This window comes from Emydura macquarii, unplaced genomic scaffold, assembly GCF_026122565.2.
Source record: "Emydura macquarii macquarii isolate MOO-44397 ecotype Brisbane River unplaced genomic scaffold, CSIRO-AGI_Emac_v2 contig_1045, whole genome shotgun sequence".
Taxonomy (NCBI): domain Eukaryota; kingdom Metazoa; phylum Chordata; order Testudines; family Chelidae; genus Emydura; species Emydura macquarii.
The window spans coordinates 2,919,578-2,937,226 of record NW_027131182.1 but is presented as its reverse complement, the minus strand read 5'-3'; the positions used below and the strand labels follow the sequence as shown (position 1 = coordinate 2,937,226).

Below are 17,649 nucleotides of genomic sequence, written 5' to 3'. Positions count from 1 at the left end.
TTTTGCACTTTTGCAATCAATTTACACTAATATTGGTGTACGCTACTACCCAATCACAGAGGAAGAGCTTGCAACTCACTCTCCAGTTGTTGAGTGTTTACACAAGGTAGAAGACACTGGAGAATCACACCCTTCCAGTGCAAACCTGTTTGCATTGGATTTATGCTCCAGTTCACACATGCTAAATGGAGATGTGTGAATGCATGCTTTTTCAGTGGGGGGTTAAATTTGGTTTTATGCAAAAATACTGCTCGCATAAAGAGAGGATGTGTTTCAAAGTCTGGCTCTTAGATACAAATTAAACTACACATCTGTCTCTTTCCCAGTATGAATATTCTTTGCAGGAGGGTGGTGGTGTTGACTAAACCATATTCTGGCTAATTTTACGTGGACCCACCTGATCCTGGGGCAGTTTGGCTAAGTACATTATTCAGATACGGAGTTAAAATAGGGGCATTGGACAAATAGGGATTCCGACTTTCCACCGCACAGGCAGCGATTTCAAGTCAGTACAGTGAGCCACATGTATTTCACAGAGGATTAAGACACAGTGATGCAGCTGTCCTCAGTGGGTGGTGCACAGAAACTCTCTTGCTGTTGTTGGTACCAGTGCACATTCTTCTGATGTAGGATGTAAGGAAGACACTGGATCTTCATGTCTATTTGAGGATCGTCCCTGCTCTTCTGATTTCCATCGTCACCACCCCCACAGAAGTATAAAAAGGGGATCCTGTTGTCAGAGAAGAGCATTAAACTCTGCTAGTTCCATTGCAGCTGTGGAGTCTTAACGTAGAATCCTCCAGAGAAGAAGGCAGAAGGTTTTTTTACTGTCTTGTAGCTGAACTCTATCTTGAACAAGATGGGAATTTCCCTGGAGGCCTACAGCTATGTTTTCTTAAAGGTGAAACAAACAGACCTACAGATGTGGAGGAAAAGCTTGTTGTGCCAAATATATCAGAGAAATTATTTAAGAACAGTTAATGTGTGGCAATACGAACCCGCTGTACTGTCTTGGTCAAAACCTTGGGAGATCTCCTGCATGAGTGCCAACCATCCAAGTGGATGTTGCCTGCTGGCCATCGCATGTGTGGCCAAAATTTCTGCACCGTCTGGTGAAAACACCACCATTAAACTACTTGTAAAGCACTGATTGTATTAGTGCTGGATCATCTCACATTCAGTTTAACAGCGAGTCACCCAAATGAGCATCCCAGTAAAATTTGCGTATATAATCCTTGGTTTGAAGGATTAGTACTTTACCAGCCTGTGTAAATAGGGGAAGCCTTACACCATATGCTGGAGATCACTAGGTTCAAATAGTTCAGGGCCATTTGTTTCCATGAGTGATCCATTACTGTGATCCAGGTTCTGACAACAGGACAACCCTAGCAGCCCTCTCCTGCTATGAAGGGAAATGGAGGCAGGACCAGCCATTTAAACGGCTGGATCCTGGACCTTTTACGGCTTTAAAAATCATGAATTTTTTAAGCCATCTCTTTCTGTTTTTCTTTCTCCCCTTTGGTACGTGTGCGCTCCCTTCTTGTGCTGTTTGCACCTGAGTGGGAGGGAATACTTCTTGAGGGACCAGAGCTAAGAGGGCTCGTGCATTTGTTCTCTCTGACCTCTCATTGTTGTAGTTCCTGTTCCGCTTCTTGTAGCGTCAGGCTGCTTTCATTCAGACTGGCCTCCCTTCATCAGCGTTTCCAGGATTAGCTCTTGAGCTATAGCTCTTTTCTTTAATCTTTTCACGGGAATGATCAGGTCTCTCCTTTGCTCCCATACGTGGTTATAGGGCACATTCAATGATCGATAATACTGAGGTATGGTAACCTACACAAGTACACTGAGTATAATATATACGAATACTCTCAGACACTGGCGGTTCAGTGTAATGAAAGCCAGAACAGGGCCCTAAAATAATATAACTTGGGACAACTGAGGGGGGCAGATTTTTAAAAGTAATGTAATAGGTTGAGCCTACAAAATGTATGATGTGAGCGCAAATCCACGTCATCTTGTGTCAAATATGCAGTTGCATATGCCAAGTGGATCATTGACCTCTCATACATTTGTACAGTTAGTTACCTTTTTTCTCATGCAAATTCAGGCTTTAGGACTGACTAATTTATCTCACTTACACTGGCTTATTGGAAGTTACTCCTGATTTACACTGGTGTAACTGAAAGCTAAAACAGGTCACTCGTGTGCAGTTACCGGTTTGTGTTCCCACATGGTACATTTTGCAATCATGATGAAGGTACTTTAGAACATTTAAGTCGGTGTCAAAAAATGGCAAATCCCTAGTAGTTTGGATTCTCAAACATGGAGAAATGTTGGGTGTGACTGAGTTTTGCCATATTCTAAAGCCTATTGCATAAATCATTCCCAGCTGCAATATTTTCTCATATATATATCTCTCTTTTTTGTTCTCCATCCGTTTTTCATTAGTTACTGATTCCAACTTAGGGCCTCTCAGTGGTGTAAATCAGGAGTAACTTATAAAGTCAAAGGGGTTATCCTGATGTAAATGAGTAGAGAATGAGACCTTTACTCTTGTTTGTTCTAGTTGGACAGAGGTAATTACTTTTGCCCACTTTATTACACGGCAGCTGATTTTTGCTGCTAGGTTGGTTGGCTGTTTTTCTGGACTACTGCTATAAGTTTAAAAAAACACAACCTCTCAAAGCTTATTATACTACATTGATTTGTAAGACCTGGTATGTTGTTTTCATTTTGTCTCTGCCTCACATTTGTGCCAACTGCTTAAAGATCCTCCTTGCTTTAGTTCACACCATTTTGTCCTAAAATACTACAGTGCGGCAAAATAAATTCACTTCCAAGGGTTCCATTGTACTGAAGGGTCTGGCTTTGACATCTTCTTATCAAATTCTTGGCTTACCGCAATGGCTTTGTCTCTGTGTCATTGCAGATTCCCTATGCAGCAAGCTTGATCAGGAAAGAAAAGCTCGGTGCACACCTCAGCAAAAGCTAAAAGGTACGCTAACGGTTATGCAGTGGTGGGGGAGGCCCATTCGGTGGGAAAACGCCTAGGTGCCGCAGCCACCTGTCTGCAGGAGAGGAGTTCCCGGCTGTGGATTGCAAGCAGAGAGAGGCATCTCCCTGCAGCCCAGACTAGGTGCCAGAATCCATGAGAGGGGCGGGATGTAGGATGCATCCCTCTCACCACCAGTTCCCATTGGCTAGCTGAGGCAGCTCCTCACCTAATGTGCTGGCTTTTGTGAATCCCATTCTTTGGGACTTGTCTCTTCCGTGCACTGTATAAGGAACTGGGGCACCTAACTCAGGATTTGGGGATTCCAGTGATTTTCTAGGCACCTAAGTCCCTTTGTGGATTTGGGCCAAAGGCACTGCAGGAAGGATAACATTCCCAAAGATGTGGGAGGATGGGGAAGCATTGGAGGATCCATTACCAGATGGTAGAAGCCCCTATCATTTTTGTTCTGTTGTTTGTCTGGCGAAGCAAAGAGAGGCTGGGCAGGGGAGAGGGACAAAGCATATAGACTTGGCAGTGAGTTATGTCACAAACTCTGGATTGTGGCATTGTTGAATAAATCCCTCAAGAGGAATAGGGAGATTAGAAAAGGGAGAGCTTCTATTTACACACAGCAGTCACAGTAATCCTCAATGGGAAGAAATTATGGAGAAAGTCTGGGGTATTTGAACAAGGTTTTGATAACACAGATTATTAAAGCTTGCCTGCGCTTTGGTTGGAAAATATTATTTAAAAATAAAAAACGTAGACATAAACAGAGTGGCTAGATAGATAACAAACATCCCCTGCCCCAAACAATTGCAAAGTTAGTTATACTGGTCAACATGACATTCAGATCATTCTATTCTATTCTGTATAGGTTCTTCTACCCCTCTCACCATCACATGATCACTGCCTTCCAGTAGATTCTATATTACATACCAATTTAAAATACAATTAAAACATATTAATAAATTTAATAAAAAAAAATCCCTGAGGAGGGGAGAAGGACCTCCACTGGGTTAATTCAATAAAGGGTTGGTCTAAAATAAAAACGTTTGCCTGAGCATGTCATCAGCCCTCTCATTTTCTTGTGCTCAAGATCAGGTTTTCATACCCAGACATTCACTGCACAGAAGCTGTTGGCACCAGTGAGCCGACAGTGGCATCACAACTAGCAGGGCCTCACGTTTACGTGCAGAAAGAGCGAAGGATTGATGCATTTCTCATGCTGGTTTTGTTTTCAGTGACATCCCTGCAGACAACAGGGATTTCTTTAAGTAGACCCTAGTGCTTTTGAAAGATTAGTGGTTACTTAAATGCTAAGCTAAATCAGCCAAGCGGAGAATCACAACCGTATCGTTAGAAGTAATTTCTGATTCTCATTGTGCCAAGCAAAGAGAAGTTGCCTCAAGAGGAAATGAGCACAGACAAAAAATATACTGTGGGAAGTGAAGAAACGTTGCATTGCGAAGCAGCCACAGGCTACTGAATTAGTGCCTAATGTGGCTGATGAGAGTGGCCCTTGAAGTATCTTTCCTTCCAGTGCTAGCAGGTGCATTGTGAACCTCCAGGGGAAAGAAGTTTCTTAAAACTATGTTCAGCCTCTTCCAGTGAGCGTACCATGTTCTTCAGAGATTGCTCTGTCTCACAGCAAACTGTTGTGTGCTTGACATCACTGCTTCCTTCAGCTGTCCTGAAGAGGGAGAACACTTGTGCTCTGTACTGTGGTGTATTGACCACACTTTGTTAATAACGCTTTGCACTCCACCTTTAATGAGGCGATCTCAAAGTCCTTCACAGACATTAACTAGCTAATTCTCACCAAATGACTGTCAGTGGCGTAACTTGTTATATCTATCCCCTTTCCTGGATGGCATTAACTCAGGCACAAGAAAGGTGGCGGTTTCCCCAAGGTCACGTAGGGAGTCATCAATAGAACCTAGGAGTCCTGACTCCATTTCCCTGTTTTAACCACTAGATGACACCCTTGATGAAGAAGTAGTCTTGTACCTGTTCCATTTGCATTTACTGTTATGAAATAAAAGGGACACATACATTTTGTAAAATTGAGTAAAGAAACAAAAAAGTGGTATCTTTGATAAACCCACATGTTCTCTCTCTCTCTCTCTCTCTCTCTCTTTTAATAACAGAAGCACTGGATCCTCTGCAGCTATCTTGTAAGATACAACCCACCACTCAGAAATATGATTTGCATAAAGACTGAGAAATGGAAGGGCTTGGGAATTTAAAATGCAAACAAAAAAATCAGGTTCCTGTGAGCCCAAGGACAAGTGACCTCAAAGCATCATGGACAACCATGTAACATAGAATGTAGCAGCCATTTATTAGTAAAAACAAAACAAAACAAAAAAGAATCAAAAAATGCCTGTCCTGGATCTTTTGGTGGTACCAAAGTTTAAGTCTTTGTGTTTTTAGAAGGACTACTGAACTTGACAGAGTCTGAGAAAATACTTTTGAGTCCCGTGGAGAATCTGCGAAAGGAACTGCTGAACCTTTCAATGCCACAAACACTGGAAGCATCTGCAAGTTCATCTTTTGCTTTTGAATAGTGATTGTTTTATGGAAAGAAACACGTGTCTTATCAGATGGGCCAGGATCACATTTGAATGAATGGAAGGAAGAACATTAGCCATACACAGTGCTTTTTAAAAGCAGACTGGAAATTCCAACACCCCTTCCTCCCGGCCCCTCTCCTTCTCCTCTGGTACTTTGCCTGCTGTATGAATTAAGATTGTACTCTCCTGGAAATATTTTACAATTTAATATTGCGTGTAATTAAGAATATAATCACTGTTATCAAAAAAAGGTATTTAACTCTGTTGTAGTTTCTTTATCATTCATGTGGATACAAAAATCTATAATAAAAAAAAGAAAACTATGACATAATAGTTGTGCTTCCCTGTAGTTTCATGGTACATTGATTCGCTAATGAAAAGAACAGGGATATTGTAGCTGGGGACATTTTTTTGGGAAATATTTTAAAGCTTGCAATCGCTTAAATACATTCTCTTTTAAAGTGGAAATCCATTTGAATGGTTTTTAGAAAGTAAAGTTTGGCAGCAGATAAATGAAGTTACTAGAAATGTAGGATTTTCAAACATGCTCAGCAGTTTTCGCTGAGCCTTACTCCCATTAGTCAATGGGAGTTTTACCGTAGACCCGAACGGAGTAGACATAGGCCAGTTCTGAGGATCTTTTGAAATCATGACCATAGTGTAACATCTTTCTGAATTTTATGCAGTATGATTGCTTTAACGTTTTGAGTTAAATTTACCCCCCCTCCGGGTGACCCACATTAGGTCCTAGACACCACGTGATCCTTCAGTGTAGAGGTTCAGGGGTGTGAAGGACTTTATATGCTCTCTCAGTACCGTTGTGAGTATTACCTTTGGTCCAGACCTTACCCAATCAAAGCTGCGTTGGTAAGTTGTAAAGGGTCCCAGGGCCAGACCAAAGTGGCATTAAATGCAGTGGAAAGTAGGCGCTTGGATGGAGATGCAAACTGAAGACACTGCATTGCATGCTGGGACCTGTACTTTCTGCAGGCTGTCTCTCTTCTAATAAAATTGAAAATGGCCATTAGTTATGTAGTAGAACTCCCTTTTAACCCTCAAGTTGTGTTTTGACCGCCCTTGTTTTAGAATTGGATGAACATCCATTATGTCAGTAACTATGCTTATCCAGTTAGAAAAGGAACCCTCGCTGTTTGTTTCTAAATGGAGAGCTAATTTTCAGAGGTGCAGAGTACCCACAGCTCCTATTGATATATCAAGCAGATATTAAAACTGTATTCTTTTTAAAAAGAAAAAGCTTTTATCCTGTAATCCAAAAAACACAGTTGCATTGTAAAATACTGCTATCGTGTTTACTCCAAATACACTGTACTGCAAGAAGTAACTTGCCAACGGCATGCAAGTTAGAGGAGTTAGGCTCTGCACACCTTCTTTGCTGGATCGTAGAATCTGGGCATGCCTGGTTGTGCGAGAATTGTGGTATAAATATAACCAAATTATATCTTCAATCTGAAGTAAAACACTAAGGTCTTGTTACTGGGAATAATATCTAAAAGAAGAATATAAGATTTGCCATATCACAGCAGACCAATGGATTCTTCTAAGGAATGCTAGAAACCTTACAAAACACCTGGCGGGTTGCAGATGAGGGAATACTTTTTCCTGAGTCCAGCTTCTGATCTTTTTAGACATTAAAATCATATTTCTTTGATTTGCTACTTGCCCAGGATCATATTCTTTTGGAATTGACTACTTTAGAGTGGTATGACACCAGCCAAAGAAGTCTAGATAGACTTGATCAAAGATTTTGATGCAATACCTTGGCACTGTTATTCCAGTTACTGACCAGGTATTGTGGCTTTGAGCTGCAGGATTCTTCAGTGTCACAAAACTCATTCCAACCTGGAATCTCAGAGGGGCCAGTCTTTCCTTTATATAACTTGGACCTTCGATCTTGGCCTCATGTAACAGGTGATCAGCAGACAATGTCCAAATCCCCAGGGAATAGCTTCAAAAGGCTGGGGTTGAAAAACTGGTTGTGAGGAATTTGCATTTACTTCCCCTTAGATATTTCCCAGGAAAACTACTTCATACATATTGTCCCAAAAGGCCATTCTTGTCTGCCATATTGTCCTTTCTTCATCCAGGACCACAATAATACATAATTTTGCATTTAATAAAATGAACTCCAAAGATACTTAATCCAATAAGGTTTTTCAGGGATATTGCAGGAAATTGCCATATCTGTCATATTCACCCTGCCGTCTTCTGAAGAACTCTCATATCTACTGTCTGCAGCTTTTTGAGGTCTCAGGACAATACTGTTAGTACACTGATTTGATAATCATGTTGACTGTTCCTGATCACCTTCCTTTCCTCCAAGTGCTTCAGAATGGATTTCTTGAGGACCTGCTCCATGATTTTTCCAGGGACTGAGTTGAAGCTGACTCGTCTGCAGTTCCTCAGATCCTCCTCCTTCCCTTTTTTGAAGATGGGCACTATATTTGCCTTTTTCCAATTGTCCAGGACCGCCCCTGATCACCATGAGTTTTCAAAGATAATGGCCAATGGCTCTGCAATCACATCAACCAACTCTCTCAGCACCGTCGAATGCATTGCATCCGACCCCTTGGGCTTGTGCATGTCCAGCTTTTCTAAATTGTCCTGAACCTGTTCTTTCAAGACTCAGGGCTGCTCACCTCCTTCCCATACTGTGATGCCCAGTGCAGTCGTCTGGGAGCTGACCTTGTCTGTGAAGACAAAAGCAAAAAAGGATTGAGTACTTCAACGTTTTCCCCATCATCTGTCACTAAGGATATGTCTACAATGCAGAGTGAAGTTGATTTATTTTAAATCGACTTTCACCTGCCAAATTTTAGAAGTCGCAGGAACATGATTACACCATGCTCATTGCATCGGGGGATTGGATCCCCACTAGCTGCGCTTGGGTCGATAAGCAAAGCAGTGCACCATGGGTAGCTCTCCCACAATGCAAATAGCCACAGAGGCTTTTGGGAAGGTAGTTGTCCTCCCATGATGCAACATCCTCCCTTCTTGTCTCAAACAAACAGACTAATGCTTTCTTGCACCGTTTTTCTAAACTCTTCAATCTCTGCCGTGCACACGCCATTGCTGGAGAGGCATGGAGCCTGCTCAGCTCTGCACTACCATTGTGAGCATCACAAACACTTCACATCTTATCCTGCAGTATTTTCAAGGGTGAGACGGGGGCTGCAGCGCTGAAAATTGTGATGTTACTCAAGATACCCTGCTACAAGCCATAGAATGAAACAATTCCTATTTGCTGCTGGCTGTCATGCACCAGCTGCAGTTGGTGGAGCGCCACTTCTGGTCCCAGGAAACAAGCAGTGACTGGTGGGATCACATCATTCTGAAGGTGTGGGCTGATGAGCAGAACTTTCATATGCAAAAGGCCACTTTCTTGGAACTCTGCGCAGAGCTGTCCCCAGCCTTGAAACACATGAACACTCACTTGAGACCTGCTCTGACAGTGGAGAAGCGGGTGGCCATCGCTTTGTGGAAGCTAGCAATGCCAGACTGCTGCTGGTCAGTTGGGAATCAATTTGGAGTTGGTAAATCCACTGTGGAAGCTGCTGTAATACAAGTTTGCCAGGCCATTAACAGACTTCTGCTGAGAAGGGTAGTGACTTTGGGAAATGTGCAGGACATAGTGGATGGGTTTTCCACAATGGGGTTCCCAAACTGTGGGTGAGTGATAGGGATATGCGTGCCATCTATCTTAACACCAGACCACCTAGTCACAGAGTACATTAATCAAAAGGGATACTTCTCAAAGGTGTTGCAGGCCCTTGTGGATCACAAAGTACGTTTCACTGACATCAATGTAGGGTAGTCTGGAAAAGTGCATGACGTGCGCATCTTTAGGAACTCAGGTGTGTTCCAAAAGATGCAAGCAGGGACTTTCTTCCCTGACCAAAAAATAAATATTGGCAATGTTGAAATGCCAGTAGTGATCCTTGGAGACCCTGCGTACCCATTGCTCCCTTGGCTGATGAAGCCGTACACCAGGCACCTGGACAGTGAGAAGAAGAGGTTCAATAATAGGCTCAGCAAGTGCAGAATGGTCATGGAATGTGCATTTGGACGTTTAAAGGCTCGTTGGTGCAGTTTGCTCACTAGGCTAGACCTTAGTGAAAAAAACATCTCAGCAGTTATCTCTGCATGCTGCGTGCTACAAAATGTCTGTGAGACCAAGGGGGAGAATTTCCCATTGGGTTGGGTCGTGGAGGCAGATGAGCTGGCTGCCAATTTTGAGCAGCCAGACAGTAGTGCAATGCTGAGAGCAAAATGCGGAGTGCTGTGCCTCAGAGAAGTCTTGAAAAATCAGTTTTGCAGTGAGACCTAATGTTCCTGTGTTCTGTTTTCCCTTCCCAGCCCCCACCAATTTCCCAGCAATACAGCCCAGTGCTAATCCCTGCGGTCTCAATAAAGAAAGAGTAATGATCTCTAAAGCAGTACATTTTTATTGTTGGTCATTAACAGTGGAGGGAAAGGAAGTTATTTCAACACTTCCCATGCATTGTAAAGGGGCTGTGAGGGGACACAGAGCAAAGTTTCAGTGTGCAAACAGCAAACACAGTCCCATTTCTTAAAGAGGCCAGTGTCTCTTTTTGCTCCCCCACCTGGTGTTGAGTGCAGCATGTACTGCACCCTGCTCAACCTCCTCTTCGATCACTTGGGGGTGGGGACTAGGAAAGAGTGCATGAGTTGAGAGTTTTGCAGAGGCTGCAGAGGAAGTCTATCCTGCTGCTGCTCTTCTTGAAGCTCAACCAAACATCCCAACATGTCTCACTGATTCCTCATTATGCACAGCATCTCATTCTGTGTTGAATGCTCATGTTCTTGGGCCGTCTTCCTGTTTTCCATGTCCATGTTAATTTTCTCTGATAATGAAATCCTCCAGGCTCTTAGCTCTGTGTCAGCCGCCATTGAGGCGTTCATTATCTCGGTGAACATGCCATCCTGAGGTTTCTATTTTCATTTTCTAATCTGCGATAGGTGGTCAGTGAGAGTAATAGATGCTGAGCTGAAGGCCATGCTGTCCACGGAAAGGCAAGCGAAGCACAAGATATCCATTGTTAGCGGCCCCATGGACAAAAAGCAATGTTACAATGTAAAAATAACTCCCCTTTATATTCCCAAAGGAACGGCGCACCCACATACCAATCTCTACCCATTGCAGGGGTCGTAGTGCCATTCCAGCTGGTGCATCCATTTCAGGGAAATCCCCGTACTGCATGCTGCATAAGTCCATAGTTCCCCAACCAGGAGGATTGTTGTGCCCCCCCGGCCCACCCAGAAATTGGTTTTTGAAAAGGTGGTATGGAGGGTGTGTGGGGGTGTGTGAAATTCCCTGGGGCAAAACCATATGTGGGCACCAGTCTGACAATCCCTAAGACTCATTGCAGTCACGTGCTGTCTTGTAACTTGCAGTTTACATGCCCCAAAAAACCTCCCATGCAAGAGTTTAAAAAAACAAATTGTATGGAGCGGGTACTGCAAATTTGCACCATCTTCCCGAGGTGACCATGAGTGTTATCAGTCTCCTGCAGGTAACAGAGGTGGAACGGGAGGATTTACTGCAAGCATCTGGGTACAGGCCTGGCCCTTATGCTGCTATGCTGTGTTCCACAATGATGCCTGCACAATTAATAAGAGAGTGGCAGGGGAATGGACAAAATAAAGCTGCTCTCCCCAGAAACCTTCTTGTTCATCCTGGATTCCCCTGAGACTGCATTATGGTACAGTGGTGGGGTCACTGCCGAGAATCACATGCAGCTCCTCATAAAAGCGGCATGTCTTGGGTGACGAGCCAGAATGACTGTTCGCCTCCCAAATTTTCTGATATGCCTGCCTCATCTCTTTGATTTTAACATGGCACTGCTGTGTGTCCCTCCTGTGCTCCTTTCCCAACATGCTGTGCAATATCTTTTCGTAAATATCTAAATACCTTTTGCTGGCTCGGAGCTAAGCTAGAACACTCTTCATCCCACAGACCAATGAGATCCAAGACCTCAGGTCGACTCTGGAGTGCGTTTGGGGCATGCAGTCGCCATGATCAGTTCTGCTGGGAAGCTCTCTCCATGCTGACAAAACAGGAAATGGGAATTCAAAATTTCCCAGGGCTTGATGGGGAGGCTGTTTCCTGTGGATGTGGCCACAGTGCAGCAGAGTGCGAATGTGCATAGTGGTCACAGCAGAGCACTGTGGGATAAATCACGGAGGCCAATTACATCGAATCTACACTACTGCTCATTTGACCCAAACAATTCAATTTCAGCACTATGCCACTTGCGGAGGTGATTTTATTACGTCGAATTTTCCCGTGATTTAAGTCAACCCCTATATGCTCAGGCAATATTTTTATACTCCTCCCTACTCCTCCTCCCCTGTGTTGACTCCTTTCTCAACACAGTACGTTGAGGAAGAGTCAACGTGACTTTTGTAAAGAAAAATCATGCCTCACTAATCCATTAGAATTCTCTGAGGGAGTCAACAAACGTGGACAAGTGTGATCCAATTGGTACAGTGTACTTGGACTTTGTGACAAGGCCCCTCACCAAAGATTCTTAAGCAAAGTAAAAAGTCATGGGATAAGAGGGAAGGTCCTCTCATGTATCAGTAACTGATTAAAAGACAGGAAACAAAGGCTAGGAATAAATGGTCAGTTTTTGCAGTAGAGAGGTAAATAAAAGAATCCCCTAAGGGTCTGCACTAGGACCTGTGCTATTCAACATGTTTATAAATTATCTGGAAAAGGGGGTTTACAGATGCAGATTATTGCAGAGTGAGTCATTGTGCATGTTCAACGAGAATTCTGTAGCACTTTAAACACTAACAAATTTAATTTCAGCAGGCACAAGCTTTCGTGAGCTTCAGCTCACTTCCAACTGCATATGAGGAAGTGAGCTGAAGCTCACGAAAGCTTGTGCCTGCTGAAATTAAATTTGTTAGTCTTTAAAGTGCTACAGAATTCTCATTGTTTTTGCTGTATACAGACTAACACGGCTACCCCTCTGGAACTATTGTGCATGTTCTTTCTCTCATGGAAACTATGTTAGTTCTTACTTGCTTCTTGCTTTCCTTCATCTGAAATAAATCAGCTAGACTGAGAAATGCATGTTTTGCTCTTTGTGTGTATTTGAAAGCATGACAATTGAGATGTCCTAAACCAGAGTATATTGGGTGTCATTTTAATAGGGTATCTTACAGTACTTTGATTGCTAAGGCTTTTCATTCAGATTATCCCTCTTAAAGACCTTTTCAGGTTTTGTTGTCCTTGTTTGGAAACGCTTAGGTGAAATCCAGTGAGTCATGCAGAGACAATTTCAAAGTAACTATGTATCTGTTCACATGCAGTTCTGAATAATACTTTTATTATTTCAAAAAAATTGTTATCTTATCTCAGTACCGGTGGGGTTCAATCAGCAAAGGATTAATAATGGAGTCTGTGGGAGTTTTTGCATGAACAAAGACTGGGTAAGGACTGTAGTATATGGCTCAGTTAATAGTCATTTCTTCACGTAAAGGAAATCAAAAAGCAGCTGGGGTTTTTGTACAAGCCAGTAATCAAAATCCAGTGGAGTTTATCACTTCTAAAGAAAGTTTTTCTAAAGTTTTTTCTAAGTTTTTTTAAAGAAAGTCTTTCCAGTTTTCCCATTTCTTAATGAGCCTCAATTTGTCAATTCAAAATACGAGCAGGTGTCCCAGGAGTCTGGATGGCAAGATGCTGGGAAAGTCCAGAGAACAGTGGGAGCTGCTGCTGAGATTGCACTACCTCTGTTTTATTTCCAGATAATATTAATAGTTAATCTCTGCAATTTTACATTTACCACCAATTAAATGTTTACCATTCTTGTGTCCTTTACTTTGTCTTTCATGAAGGGCTTTACCTCACATAATCCTAAATTTCACTCTTCTTGTTCCACATACTTTCTTTAACACTTTGAGGCCAGTTGTAGCAAAATTATGGCTGTGTTACAATAGCACCTTATTAGTGAACAAATCTGTTTCCTGTGGGCTAGATTTGTAATTTTGCAAGCTGCATTGAGTAGGGAGTGGTGTGTAGCTGCTCCATGCCAGGAGCAATGCAGAGAATTAATTAATATCCAGAAGGTAACAATTCCCCCACCTCCAACCCAATCTCACCTGACTTTAAGAACGACGCTATAACAACATTGCTTTTCAAAGTAGAATCACACTCTAAGCCAAACTGTCGGGCTACTCTTTGACTACATTCCTATACTCTTCAGTAACGTTTACTTTAAGGGGTTCCTCCATGTAGCTTTATTTTGTTTATGCTATCAAATGCATTATCCCGTGATGTTGATTGGTTGATTAATTTGTCCAGTGATACCTTATGAGAGTGTTCTGTTCCAACTTTGCTCTTCTATGGCTAAGGAATTGTTTCAATAATAATATTATACTTAGCACTTACTGTACCATGTTTTTCATCTCCAAATATTAATGAAGCCTATGACATCCACATGAGAAAGATAAGTGAGTCGACCAAGGGGTAAAGTGTTTAATGACTTAGCCAAAGCTAGAGAGCAAATTATTGGCACAGCTAGGATTAGAACATGGAAAACAGGCTCCTTGCCCTGAGCTCAAACCTCGAGACCACACAGCCTCTCATTTTTATCTCTTATGACATGTGTAAAATGGTTTCTTAAGCTCTGTTTATTCTGGGTAAGCTGCACTTGCACAAATCAAGTCTTATGTTGACTTTGCTTGGCTACCCTAGGGATTTGCACTGATAGCATAACCAGCACACATTCCCTTTGCAGACAAGGGGAAAGAATTGCCCTCTCCACTATTGCTCCAAACTCTTGTTTTAAATTTCAAACTTCTCAACAAAATCTTACTTTAGAACTAGGTAGATATCTAAAAAAAAAATTTAAAAAAATGCAAACACGGGGTTGAATGAAATAAAACAATGAATTCACTTCAATGGTATTGGAGAGCCACTTTTTTCCATCGTTTCCTCCACATGTTCGTACGATCGAATTTTTGTTCACAAGGATGTCTGCAGAAAAAACCATGTTCCAAGTGCTTACATGAGTATTTTCATTGGAAGTGTTGACAGGAAATGTGGGCCCTCGGCACTTTGCAGGAGCGGTTCAGTATCCTGCAAGACTGGCCTCCTTTTTGAGGGAGGTTGAGAGGGTAGGTGATAAAGCATCTTTCAGAAAGGTCCTGATCCAAAGCCCACTGAAGACCATGGAGAGACTTTCATTGGCTTTAGTTTGGACCCATAAATATAATCCCAAAATGTTTCCAGTCAGCAAGACATGGTGGGTGAGGTAGTATCTTTTATTGGACCAACTTTGGTTGGTGAGAGAGGCAAGCTTTTGAGCCACGCAGAGCTCTTCTTCCTGTCTTCACTCTCAGTACCTTTCCCAGACCTGGACATTTCTTTCTGTTTATAATACGAGTAAAATTTTCAAATGTGCCTGAGTGACTTAGGAGCCAATGTCCAATTTTCAGAAGTGACTTAGGGCCAGATTTTCAAAGGTATTTAAGTGCCAAAGAGGCAGATAGGCACTTATTGGGATTTTCAAAAGCACCTACGCAGGTTATGTGCCTAACGCCCATTGAAATCTATAGGAATCAGGTAAGGCACTTTTGAAAATCGCAGTAGGCACCTATCTGCATCTTTAGGTGCCTAAATAGAAAACTGGCCTTAGTCACTTTTGAAAATTGGACATAGGCTCATCACTTTTGAAACTGGTGCTTAGGTGCCTAAATTACTTAGGCACATTTTAAATTTGTACCCAAATATATTCATTTATCATAAAAAAAATTTCGTCTAAGAATGACAACAAAATGTTCAGTGGTTCATCATTTTTGGATCCTCCTTGTTTCATCTCTTTGTTCAATCTACCAGACTTCATAGTGTCTTTAACTGCTTCCTCAGGTTTAATTGATTTAGAAGTCGGAGGGGGTATTGTCCTATATTTAACCACCGGACTGGGAGTCAGGGTTCTATTCCTGGCTCTGTCCCAGAGTTGCTGTGTGGCCTTAGGAAAGTGACTTAGTATTTTTATGACTTGGGTTTTCCATCTGTGGTAATACGTTTATGCCACACTAGGGTGTAAAACTCATTAATAGTCCTAAAATGTTTTGAGATCCGCAGATGGAATGTGCTCTAGAAATAAAGAGTACTGTTATTCAGTGAAAATAATCTCTCTCTCTCTCTCTCTCATCTTTCTAGTTCACCTATAAACTCAGTGTATTTTTATGTATCCATTTTTATAACGTCCTTAAACGATATGGTATATGGATGCCAAATGTACTGAAGATTAAAAATCTCAGTGGGAAATTGTGTCAATAGCAATAATTAATTTTTAACTAATGTCTGATAGTACACCACTTCTGAACTATTCGGATGTGTTAATTGAATGAAAAAGCAACCACATTAAGAGTGTCACACCCTCCTTGATCACAGGGCATAAACAGTATGGCAAGTAATTGTAGTTACAGACTAATTAAGTGGCATTTTCCTGCTGAGCTCCACAGAGGAAGTACTGCCTAAAAAAATTAATTTGGGGGAGTTAAGCAGTATTCCTCTAAACTCCCCAGCCTGGGCTATGGCCCCAGTTCATCAAAATATTTAGAGCCTGATTCAGGAAGAGTACTTAAATGTGTGCTTAAAATTACCCATGTGCTTAAGTGTCATTGACTTAAGAATGTAATGAATGCTGTATCTGGATATAATCAACATCATGGCCCCAATTCAGCAATCCATCCCTGTTCAGCAAAGCACTTAAGTGTATGCTTAAATTTAAGCATAATACAAAAGTTTAAAAAATTCTAAATGAAAAGTCACTTCAAAACAAAACAAAAAAATCTGCATGTTTTGTTCCAAAAAATTGTCAGAATAGGGTTTTTTGATGCTGTCAGGATTTTTTTTCTTTTCAAAATGAAATCGCTGCAAAATTGACCTGATTTCACAAAGCATTTTGATTTTGACAGAACTGCATGTTCCAAACAAACATGCAGTTCAGTGAGAGTTTTGCTGATATGCTCTAGTGAACAGGGCCAGAGAGTGCTTCCATCATTTAAACAGCAACACAAGGTTTGCCCCCAACAAATCTTCCTTGAATTTGAAGTATAGGGTAGCTGGGAGGGGTGGCCTCCCTCTGAGAGGGACCCAGAGGGAGAGCCAAACCCACCCTGGCTGTTGGAGCCCAGGAGGACATCACCTGTCCAAAAGCAGGTGGGCGGGCCCAGGCCTTTAGAAGCCAAATGGACACCACCTGACTGGAAGCAGGGGGGCGGAGCCAGGTCTTTAAAACATAGGCCTGCTACCCCAGTCAGGTGGGGATGGTCAAGGGAGAAGGATGTTTCTTTGGTGGGCTCACCTAGATTTAGACTAGGTGTCTCATGCTGAGGGGGAGTTGCTGGTCTTACCCATGGTCTGGGAGCTGGAAGAAGGCCTGCCTGAGCTGCCTGGGAGCTGGAGGGAGACTGGTCTGAGTGGTCTTCTGCCTAGGACCTGGAGAATGGGCTGGCCCTATCCACTGCCTGGGGGCTGGAGGACCTGGAGGAACTGCCCTCTGCTGAAGAGCCCATGCAGTTTCTGGAGCTGCTGCTGGTTGATAGGGAAGGACTTGTGGGACTCCTGCACACCCCCTGAACCCAGCAAAAGTGATGGAGCCCAGGTACTTTAAGCAGAGGGTGGGAGGAAAGAGCCTAGGGAAGCTGACTGTGGTCTGGCTGAGTTGTGGCTCTCAGTGAGTTGATGTGGTTTGGCTGGAGCCCTGCTGACTTGGTGGCAATGTCTTTGCTACTGCTAGGACCCTGGGCTGGGATGCAGTGGAGATGGGTGGGCCTGTGTCCCCCTTCCCTCACCCTGACCTAGGGTAGATAGCAGCTACTGCTGGAACCTACCCCTCCCTGCCTGCCCTGCTTTGCTTCAGGACTGGCCCCTGACTGCTGCTTACCCTGCTATGGGCTCGAGTGGTTTTGTGTGTTTCTCCTGGCCTTCCCAGGCCAATGATCCCTAGACTACTGCCTTTCCTGGCTATAGACTAGAGCTGGCTGGCCCTGCCCTGCTGGGGGGTCCAGGCCACAGAT

At 42.8% G+C, this 17,649-nt stretch overlaps 1 protein-coding gene across 1 annotated transcript in view; it reads left to right on the top strand.

Annotated features, from left to right (window-relative positions):
* SKOR2 (SKI family transcriptional corepressor 2) overlaps positions 1 to 5,902 on the top strand; it is a 35,890-nt gene extending 29,988 nt beyond the window's left edge. Inside the window, exons 7-8 of the mRNA XM_067545640.1 lie at positions 2,930 to 2,995; positions 5,146 to 5,902. Coding sequence (XP_067401741.1) covers positions 2,930 to 2,992 — 63 coding nt within the window. The 3' untranslated portion in view covers positions 2,993 to 2,995; positions 5,146 to 5,902. The remainder of the gene's footprint in view (positions 1 to 2,929; positions 2,996 to 5,145) is intronic.
* Positions 5,903 to 17,649: the final 11,747 nt, after the last annotated feature.